Source organism: Pithys albifrons, chromosome 25, assembly GCF_047495875.1.
Source record: "Pithys albifrons albifrons isolate INPA30051 chromosome 25, PitAlb_v1, whole genome shotgun sequence".
NCBI lineage: Eukaryota > Metazoa > Chordata > Aves > Passeriformes > Thamnophilidae > Pithys > Pithys albifrons.
The window spans coordinates 3,690,809-3,700,878 of NC_092482.1; the positions used below are offsets into that span (position 1 = coordinate 3,690,809).

General features: G+C 61.4%; 1 protein-coding gene across 2 annotated transcripts; it reads left to right on the forward strand.

Annotated features, from left to right (window-relative positions):
• Positions 1 to 4,503: 4,503 nt before the first annotated feature.
• CYB561 (cytochrome b561) lies at positions 4,504 to 9,175 on the forward strand. Of its 2 annotated transcripts, none has more exons than XM_071577442.1 (6): positions 4,504 to 4,548; positions 6,747 to 6,953; positions 7,335 to 7,433; positions 7,508 to 7,611; positions 7,696 to 7,853; positions 8,452 to 9,175. In XM_071577442.1, exons 2-6 carry the CDS (start codon positions 6,752 to 6,754, stop codon positions 8,648 to 8,650), a joined length of 762 nt encoding a protein of 253 aa, XP_071433543.1. In that variant the 5' UTR covers positions 4,504 to 4,548; positions 6,747 to 6,751; the 3' UTR covers positions 8,651 to 9,175. The 2 variants fall into 2 exon arrangements, with proteins under 2 accessions (XP_071433543.1, XP_071433542.1); XM_071577441.1 differs by lacking the exon at positions 4,504 to 4,548 and adding an exon at positions 5,607 to 5,691.
• The last annotated feature ends 895 nt before the right edge of the window (positions 9,176 to 10,070 follow it).

The following is a 10,070-nucleotide window of genomic DNA, read 5'->3' on the forward strand; positions in this document are numbered from 1 at the left end:
CCCCACCCCACAAAACCTCCTTGCAGCACAGTCCTGCCCTAGAACAAGGGTTTATTGTCCCGGGACAGATGGCCCCGGGGCAGGTGTGGGGGCACACGTGACCCGGGCTGGCTGCACGGGGCAGCCCCACGGGCATCACGTGTTTGGCCCGGCTGGGCAGCTCAGTGGGGCCAGAGGTGGATGGGAAGGGGATGGAGATGTGGTTTCCACCGTCAGGTCTCTTCAGCCTCAATCCCCAGACTGGGACCACTGCCAGCAGCCCAGGGATGAGCCCAGAGCAATGGGGTCCCTGAGGGTGTTCAGTGGCACTGCGGGGTCCTGGATATGCAGCTGAAGGCAGTGGTGGCCCCTGAATGATGCCCAGGGTTTGAGAGGGTCCTAAATAAATGCAATGCCCTGATAGTCCATTCCCTGGAGAGCTCCAGCCACAGTGCAGGAGATGTGCACAATGCTGGGAACGTGTCCAGGAGCATCACAGGGTAAGAAGTAAAAACCTGGCCAGAAACCATCCCTACTTCTTCGTCCTTCATCCTTCATCTGTCCTCCTTCATTCCTCCTCCCTCCTCCTTCATCCCTCAGTCCTCATCCTTCATCCCTCCATCCCCCATCCTCACAGCCAACCAGAGCTGGGCGCTGACACGGGCTGAGCAAAGAGGCCAACGTGTTCCCTCTGCACCCGTCAGCCCAATAAAACACGGCAAAGTCCATTATTCCCCTTGGGTTTATTTATTTTTTTTTATTATTTTTCTCCCTTCTTTAATAACCGAAAACAATCCCGGCCCCGAGGCGAGCGAGCGTGACTGTTCCGGGCGCATTAATCATCCCCCGGGGGCTCGGCGCGGTTATCGCCGCTGTTTATCCAGGCTGCTATTAAAAACCCGCCATAAAAACGCCTTCAGCCTCTTCGCAGAGAGATTAAGTGCTCGCACGGGCTGCTCTGCCATCGCAAAGTTCTGCTCCTGCGAGGAGGAGGAGGAGGAGGAGGGCAGGGTGGCTTCCTCGCTGCCAGCAGGACAAGCAGAGCCTTTCCCAGCTGATTCGCCGCTTGGGAAGGAGCCAAGTGCCTGGGAAAGCTTCGTCCCAGTTGGGAATCACCCATTTCTCAGCCTTCACAGCACCCCAGGGAATTGGGGATCAACCCCTCTGATGTGACTCAGTGTTTAATCCCAAGCCACCCTCTTGGCAGCCACAAAGCCTTCCAACATGACTGCTGTAATTTTTTATCCTATATTTAGGGGAAATCTGTCTATTTTGCCCCAGGTTTGGGGTTTCTCCTGGAACAGCAGCAGCTGAGGTTGTTTCAGGCAGCAGCTCAGCTCCTCTGAGGCAGCTGGGCTCTTGAATCCCAATTCTCCAGAGAGGCATCTTGCAAATTAGCATTCCTTAGCAATAAAAAATTGATTTAGGAAGGAGGCAAAAGGAAACCCAAAAACCACACAACAAACCAACCGAAAGAAGTTAGATCAGCAAAACGGTAATTTGACAATCTGGTGGAGGGAGGGGAAGCCACCCATGCCAGGGTAGGGGGGAATATTTGGGGAGGAACAGGGAATGCTGGTTTTACCCTGAATTATCAGTTGATGATGCTCCTGTGGATCCCTGGGTGCTCCAGGACAAACCTGGGGCAGGTGCCAGGCCAATAACTGGGGAGCTGGAACAGCACCTGCTGAGCCACATCAGCTCACTCCTCTGAAGGAAACTGGACCAGCCCTGAGTACCCCTGAGCATCCCACAGCATTCCTGAGCATCCCTGGATATCCCTGAGCAGTCTCAACCAGCCCCAAGCACCCCATAGCAACTCCTGGGCAGCCCAAGTTGTTCTGAGCATCCCTGACCATCCAAAAGCATCTCTGATCATTCCCAAGCATCTCTGAGCACCCCTGAGCGTCCCCAAGCATCCCTGAGCAGTGCCGAGCATTCCTGACCATCCTTGAGCATCCCTGACCATCCCAAAGCATCTCTGATCATTCCCAAGCATCCCTGAGAACGCCTGAGTGTTCCCAAGCATCCCTGAGCATCTCTAAGGTGTGCCAAGCATTCCTGACCATCCTTGAGCATCCCTGAACATCCCTGAGCAGCCCCAAGGATTCCTGACCATCCTTGAGCATCCCTGAATATCCCTGAGCAGCCCCAAGGATTCCTGACCATCCTTGAGGATCCCTGAACATCCCTGAGCAGCCCCAAGGATTCCTGACCATCCTTGAGCATCCCTGAATATCCCTGAGCAGCCCCAAGGATTCCTGACCATCCTTGAGCATCCCTGAATATTCCTGAGCTGTTCCAAGCATCCCTTGGCCCTGCAAATCCATGCCAGGGCAGCCAGAACCAGCTCTGCTCCCTGACTGGCACAGCCCCAACCTGGCAGTGCCAGGAGGATTTCATTACCACCAGCTTGGGCAAAACTCTGGCAGATTTAATGACACCTTTATGACCTTGGCAATGCCTTCGATGAAGGAGTTGGTTACAAATGGCTGCTGCTCCTGGCGAGAGGAACTGGCAGTGAAGGGGCTCGTTTACCCCCAGACTGGCTGTCACCAAGGCCCCTCAGCAAACACTGCCATTGCCCCTGCTCTGCAGATGGGACAAGATCCATGTCTATGTGATCCTGAGGGACTGAGGGCTGCTCTGTCTCTGGAAGTTGAGATAGTTCAGCTGGACACCGTTATAAACATTTCTAAAGCTGTTTGGTATTGGGTTACACAGGGTTGCTCTCAGCAGGGCGAAGCTTTATGTCTTGCCAAGTATCCTAAAGGATAAACTCCCAGATCTCATCCCCTTTGAGGCTTTTCCAAGGCTCTCAGCTGGGCTGTGATGGAGGGAATCCTCCCTCTGCTCTGCCCAGCCATGGCTGTCCCATCCCAGCCACAGCCAGCCTGTGCCAGCCATGGCACAGCCCGGTGGCTCCAGGTTTGCAATTTATGGTGGCTTTTATGGCTTTAGCAGATAAAACTCCGGTAATTCATTTCCCTACTAGTGATAAAGCCTGAGGGGAGACCAGAAGGTGACCGTGGATCCTCAGGCAGTGCCATATCCAAGGAGTTTTTCCAGTGGGCAAAGGCTCGGGGTGGTGGCTCCAGGACTCTGCCCTGGGCTGCAGCGGGCCCTGGACTTTGCTGTTGGTGTGTCAGGTCTCCATCAGGCTCAGGGATTTTGGCTCTGCTGAATCAGCCTGTGGGGGTGGAGGTGGGATTCCAGCTCCTGGGCTTTGTACCCCAAGACACAAGTCCCTGGTGAGGGATGGGAGAAGGTCGTGAGAGTGTTGGGGGAGTCCAGGCAGGGCTTTGGGTTGCCTTTGCTCAGGGGGTCTGGGTGGGTCAGAGCAGCCCAAGGGAAGCAGGGACAGTTACACCTGATCTCCTGCATCAGGGGAGCACCAGATCCCACCAGCCATTCCAGGTCCCAGGGTGCTCTGACTCCCATGGGTGGTCTGGGGCAGAGGGTGCTCTGGATCCCACCAGGTGTAAGGATGTGCTGGCCCCCAGGGGTGATCTGGGTCAGGGGGTGCTCCAGCTGCCCGTCCCACCCGGTCCGTACCTGGTCCCTCTGGCTCCCACGGGTGCTCCAGGGCCGAGGATGCTCCAGGTTCTCCGGGCGGTCCCTCCCTCCCTCCCTCCCTCCCCAGGGCGTTGCGCGCCGCGGGCTCCTGGTGACATCTAGTGGTGTCACACACGGGGACAGACACCAGGACACACAGCCATACGGACAGACACAGGGACACGAAACCACACAGACAGACACAGGGACACGGACACCAGACGGACACAGACACGGCCGGGGGGAGCGGGGCGGTCCGGGGGTGCTGCTCGCTCCGGTGCCCAGCGCTGCCTCCCCCGGGGGTCCCTGCCAGCGGCCGGGCCAGGAGAAACCGGGATGGAGACACCCATCTCCCCTCATCTCGCCCCATCTCCCTCCATCTCCCTTCTCCAGGCTTTCCCCCTCGGGGATATCCCGCGGGGAGCGCAGGATGCGCCCGGCGGTGCTGGAGGAGCTCCCGTGGGGCAGATGGAGGTGAGGGGTCCCTGAGGACATGTCACCCCCTACCACCCCCTGACCCACAGGCCCACCCAAGGAAGGGATGCTCCCCAGGGTGTCACCCCAGTGCTGCCTGTGGGTGCAGGGCTGAGCCAGACCCACGCGAGGCCCAAACACAAATTAAATGGTGACAAAGCCCCCGCGCAGGGGACAGTCCCAGGGGCTGCCCCAGCGGCGTTTGGGGGTCCTGGTTTGGAGCTGGGGTGCCACAGGGTTTGGGGGCTCAGATGGGTGCCTGGCACTGCTGGGAGGGGTCACACACACTGCCAGTGACTCACCTCGCTGGGGACCGTCCCCAGGACACACAGATCCCCCTTTCACGGTGATGCCCCTCTCAGTTTTGCAGCCCCCGTGCCCCCCGCCCGCAGTGCCACCCTCCGCCTGCAGCGGTGCTGGGGGCGCGGCCCCCCCGCGCTTTGCCATCGCTCCGTTGCCTTGCCAACGCTGTGGCCCTGTCCCTGCTCAGACACTGTCACTGCTGGGCTTGGCAGAGGCGGCACCACCCGGCACTCACAGGTAGGTCTGGGGGCCCGGGGGGTGCGTGGGTTTCTGTCCAACCCCCCCAGTACATCACTCAGCCCCCCCAGCTACGAACTGGAGTGAGCCCCTCCCCTGCCTGAATCCACAGCACCCACTGAGAGCAGAGACCCCCCCCGTGAGAACCCCCACGGATTTTGGAGGGTCCCAGCCAAGGTGAGGGGGTGCCAGGCTATGGAATGTGCTCACGGGATCCCCTCCCCAGGCCACCAGGGGGAGGGTTTAATCAGGGAAGGGACCCCCCACCTTCCACCCCAAAAAGCGGGGAACACTGGAGTTGCCTTGGGAGAGGGGGGCTGGGGTTGTGTTTGGGGATCTGGGGAGGGGACAGGGTCGTGGTTGGGAGGGAACAGTCAGGTCCCCATCGTGGGTGGCTGGCAAAGGGGTGCGGTCCCTTCCAGCCTTCCCGGCACTCAGGGGTGGCTAATGGGCAACTCAGAAGATCCCGTTCCCAAGACACCTCCTGTGTCCCTGCTGCCGGTCCCTGTGGTTGGGGGGGGTCATTCCCTGCCCCTCCATCCTCAGTGCTGTTGGTTGCCCCCCATGTGAGCACCAGCGGGGTCAGATGTTGGGCCAGCACCTGGTGGGAGGATGTGTGGGCAGGACAGAGCTACTTGGGCAACCATTTGGGACCTCCACGGGGACCAGCAGCCCCACAGCATGGTGAGGGTCTGGGGGAGGTTGTTCTGCAGCAGGAGGAGCCTCTCGCTGTCCCCCCTCCCCAGCCTGGTGCCCCTGCCCATCCTGCAGAGCATCCCATGGCCCCGGGCAGTGAGGCTGGACACGGGCAGGCAGCCTTGGCAGTGCAACTTAATGGGATAAACCAATTCCCTTAACCCACTTATCTGGCTGATCCAATAAAGGTGGCTGGGAATAAAGTGTGTGCGTGGTCTTAATGCATCCCCCCTCCCACCTCCACACTCCCCCAGTCCTGACAGCACCGTGGGTCTGTCTGCAGCCACACAGGTGCTCCTCCCCAGAGGCAGCAGGGCCAGGGCAGAGTGGGCACGTTGGACCTGCTGGCTCTGGGTGACGAGGCAGAGGAGAGGTGGCTGTGGCAGTGACAGAAGTGGCTCTGACCCATCGGGGGATAACCCAGCACAAAGGGCGACACAGGTGCAGGTGGGTTGTGGGGTTGGGTCTGGTGGGTTGTGGGGACCATGGGATGGGGACCATGGGATGGGTCTGGTGTGGCTGTGGTTGGGTAACACGTGTCTGTCCCCCTCAGCCCCCAGCACGGGGACTCACTCAGCCCCATGTCCCCAAGGGCCGTTGCTTTTGTCATGGAGAGGGTCCTGAGCAGCCCCACTCGTCCCTGAGCTGCCTTCTTGTGTCAGGGTTTGGGGGTTGTTGTGGGGCTCTGGGGGTGGGTGAGCTGGAGAGGGGGCGAGGGTGGGACATGGGATGGGCATGGAGTGGGAGGGATGGAGGGACAGGGATGGAGGGATAGGGATCAAAGGACAGGGATGGAGGGCTGAAGATGGGGGGAATGATATGGTTGGATGGCTGGTGCAGGGGGAATGGGGCAGGCAGGACACAGGCAGGAGCAGGCAGGTGCAAGAGGGGTTGGAAGAAGGAGAGCAGCAGGGTGGCAGGTGCAGGAGTGCTGGGAGGAAGACAGAAGCAGGCAGGAGCAGGGAAGCAGGAGCAGGCAGGGAAGCAGGTGCAGGAGCAGAAGCAGGAGCAGACAGGCAGGAGCAGGCAGGCAGGTGCAGGAGCAGAAGCAGGAGCAGGCAGGCAGGAGCAGGCAGGCAGGTGCAGGCAGGCAGGTGCAGGAGCAGAAGCAGGAGCAGGCAGGCAGGAGCAGGCAGGCAGGAGCAGGCAGGCAGGTGCAGGAGCAGAAGCAGGAGCAGGCAGGCAGGAGCAGGCAGGCAGGTGCAGGAGCAGAAGCAGGAGCAGGCAGGCAGGAGCAGGCAGGCAGGTGCAGGCAGGCAGGTGGAGGAGCAGAAGCAGGAGCAGGCAGGCAGGAGCAGGCAGGCAGGTGCAGGAGCTCGGGGACGGGCGTGCCGCGGCTGCCGGAGCCACCTCCAGGTGCGGGTGACGCAGTGGCACCAGGAAGCTCCGGTTCCGTGGCGAGTGAAGGCGGGGCGGAGGTGGCGGACACTGCCCGCAGGGGGGACCGTGCCCCGGGTCCGGGACCCCGCGGGGCCACCGCCGCCTCCTCTGTGTCCCCGCAGGCTCCATGGACGGGGCGCCGCCGCCCGCCAGCCCCGCCGGGCTCTCGGCGTTCGTGGCCGTGTCGCAGCTGCTCGGGCTGACCCTCCTGGCCACCACGGGCGCCTGGCTGGGCCGCTACCGGGGCGGTGTGGCCTGGCACAGCCCCCTGCAGTTCAACGCCCACCCCCTGTGCATGGTGCTGGGCATGGTGTTCCTCCAAGGTGACGGTGAGCAGGACGGCGGGACACGCAGCCTCCGAAAACCCCGGAGCTGCTCCCGGGAAGCGAAGGGGACAAAGCGGGGTTAAATGGCACAGGGAAGATGCTCCAGGCCCTCCCACGCTCCCCTCCGCACGTGGGGGCGCGGGGTGATGCGGGCGCGGGGCGGGCGGGGGCTCCATCCCATCCCATCCCATCCCATCCCATCCCATCCCATCCCATCCCATCCCACTCCACCCCACCCCACCCCACTCCACCCCACCCCACCCCACCCCATCCCATCCCACCCCACCCCACCCCACCCCATCCCATCCCATCCCATCCAATCCCACCCCACCCCACCCCACCCCACCCCATCCCAGGGGATGCTCATGTGCGCTCTCTCTGCAGCTCTGCTCGTGTACCGCGTGTTCCGGCGTGAAGCCAAGCGCTCCACCAAGGCCCTGCACGCTCTGCTGCACGGGCTGGCCCTGCTTGTGGCCCTCGTGGGTGAGCACTGGGCTGGGCACGGTGGGTGGATGGGGCACAGAGTGGCCCTGGGGGTGACCAGCTCCTCTCCACAGGCATCATCGCTGTCTTCGAGTCCCACCGGGCCAAGGGCATCCCTGACATGTACAGCCTGCACTCCTGGTGTGGAATGGCCACCTTTGTGCTCTACCTCCTGCAGGTGAGGGCTGGGGAGCCCCTGAACACCCCCCTATGGGGGATAAAGGGACCCTGCAGCCCCTGTTACATCCCTGTGTCCCCACAGTGGCTCTTGGGCTGCGGGTTCTTTCTGTTCCCCGGTGCTTCCTTCTCGCTGCGAGGCTGGTACAAGCCCCAGCACATCTTCTTTGGCATCGCCCTCTTCGTCCTCTCCATTGCCTCCTGCTTGCTGGGCATCACTGAGATGCTCCTCTTCAAAATCAGGTGGGTGACCAAGCTGGGGAGAGGGTGGGTGGCCCGCCCAGACCCTCCTGACCCCCAGCAATTGGCTGCTCCAGCTCCATGTCTGGCCCCTGCTCAGGCTGTGGCTCTTACGTTTCCCTGAGGCCCTTTAGTTCTGCTGCTGCTGAGTCACTTCCCAGATGATGTTTAACAAGGGCTGGATCCTGTGACAGCTTTCTTTGGGGATGGAATACATTACCCAGTGTCACCTCCAGGTGTTTGTAGAACTCATGTTCCTGAGGCCTCTGCCATCGCAGCTGGAGGACACAGTGATGGCCCCAGTGGCAGACTGGGGTCGCCCCCAGCCCCAGCACCCCATGAGGCACATCCCTCTGGCTGGGGGAGCACACCTGGCAGGAAAGGTTCTGTGCTGGTCATAGCCCCACTACAGGACTGTGCTGTCACCAAGTGTCTGTCCCCAAAGAGAGCAGCACCCAAACACTCCCCTCTTGCTCTGATTTGGGGGAAGAGCCCTTTCTGAGGGTGTCTTTGAAGGATGAGGATGAGGAGGGGGTCCCAGCCAGGGGAGGGGCAGACAACCCAAACCCCGAGGCTTGAGCATCCCCCTCCATCCCTGCAGTGATTCCTACAGCCACTTTGTGCCCGAGGGCGTCCTGGCCAACACCCTGGGGGTGATGTTGGTGGCCTTTGGGCTGGTGGTGGGCTACGTGCTGACCCGGGAGGAGTGGAGGCGCCCGCCGCTGGCCGAGGAGCTGGCCCTGTCCATGGACTTCAAGACCCTCACCGAGGGTGAGAGCCCAGGGGGTGGCAGCCAGTGACATCCCAGCTCCCTGATCCCTGGCACGGGCTCCTCATGGTGCCTGGGCTTGGGCACGCTGTGCCCAGCTCAGGGGGACAAGGACAGCTGTGAAGGACATGCCTGTTGGTGCAGCACTGCCCACTGGACTCAGCCTTGCTTGGCCTTAATCCTCCTCAGCTCTGCCCTGCACAGCCCCTGGTGACCCCCAAGCCTGCCCCAGCCCCGTGGGGACAGCAGTGCCACAGGCAGGGGCAGGGGCAGGGGCAGGGGCTGGCAGTGGTGCTGGGGCACGAAGAAAGGGGGTCTCCAGGTTCCAGCGCCCATGGGCAGAGGGGCTGTTTGCCATCACCGGGATTTCCCACTCACTGGCAGCCCCTCAGCCTCCAGCAGTGCCAGGCATGGGGGCTGCTCCCCACAAAGAGCTCCCAGGGGGTTGGAGTGACTTGGTGTCTGTGCAGGTTCAGCAGCTTCGCGTCCGAAATGTTTTGCCCTCGTGTGAGATGTGGTGTCTGCTCGGTGGGTGCTCCCAACATAATAAATGTTTGCAGCCAACACGTCCTCCTCCTTTCTGTGCCCCCCCAGATCATTGTTCTGGGCCCCCCAGTCCCACATGCCAAGAGTGGCTGGGAGAAAAGCCCAAGGGGCTGGGGAGCGTGTGTGGGCGTTTGGGGTGGGATTGTCCTGCCTGATGCTGCAGAGCTGTGTGAGGGACCTCATGGGGACTTCTTCAGGATCTGGCCATGCACGGGATGTGCCCATGGAAGAGGGGAAGACCCAGTGCAAGGAGGTTCATCCCTGAGACAGGAGCTCATCTCTGTGGAAAACATCCCCCTTCCTTCTGGGTTACAGCACAGGCAGCTGCTGGGGGAGAAACTCCAACATCCCAGTGCTCCAAAGCACACACAGACCCAGCAAAGGCACCAGCCCAAGCCCAAACTGGGGGATTTTGCTCACCACAACCCTGACATGCCACGTCCTTCACGTGGTGTGTCCAGCCTGGCCTGGTGCTGGATGTTCACAGCTGTGAGGGGAGTTCAGCTGAAAACCCAGCCCTGGGCTTGGGCAGGGATGAAGTGAGGGGACCCTCAGGGTCTGGGGAGCTGCAGGACACCACTCTGCAGCACCAGGCTGTGCTTTCCCAGTTAACCCAGAAAACCTGGGAGGGTGGGCAGGCCCTGGCACAGGTGCCCAGAGAAGCTGTGGCTGCCCCAGCCCCGGGAGTGTCCAAGGCCAGGTTGGACAGGGCTTGGAGCACCCTGGGCTGGTGGGAGGTGTCCCTGCCCATGGCAGGGGGTGGCACTGGGTGGCCTTTAAAGTTCTTTCCAATCCAAACTGTTCTGTGATTCTATGATGATGAAAACTCTCTGATGGAGTTCCCTCATAATTACTATCCCCTATATTATTACATGCCCCTCCTGCTCCTCATTGGCCAGGTCCCC

What these genes read in the sequence shown, in the direction of transcription:
- CYB561 (XM_071577442.1), top strand. Translation starts at nt 6,752, where the DNA reads ATGGACGGGGCGCCGCCGCCCGCCAGCCCCGCCGGGCTCTCGGCGTTC. An exon ending in TTGTGCTCTACCTCCTGCAG is followed by an intron (nt 7,612 to 7,695) that starts GTGAGGGCTGGG and finishes GTGTCCCCACAG; the next exon opens with TGGCTCTTGGGCTGCGGGTT. An exon ending in ATGCTCCTCTTCAAAATCAG is followed by an intron (nt 7,854 to 8,451) that starts GTGGGTGACCAA and finishes CCATCCCTGCAG; the next exon opens with TGATTCCTACAGCCACTTTG.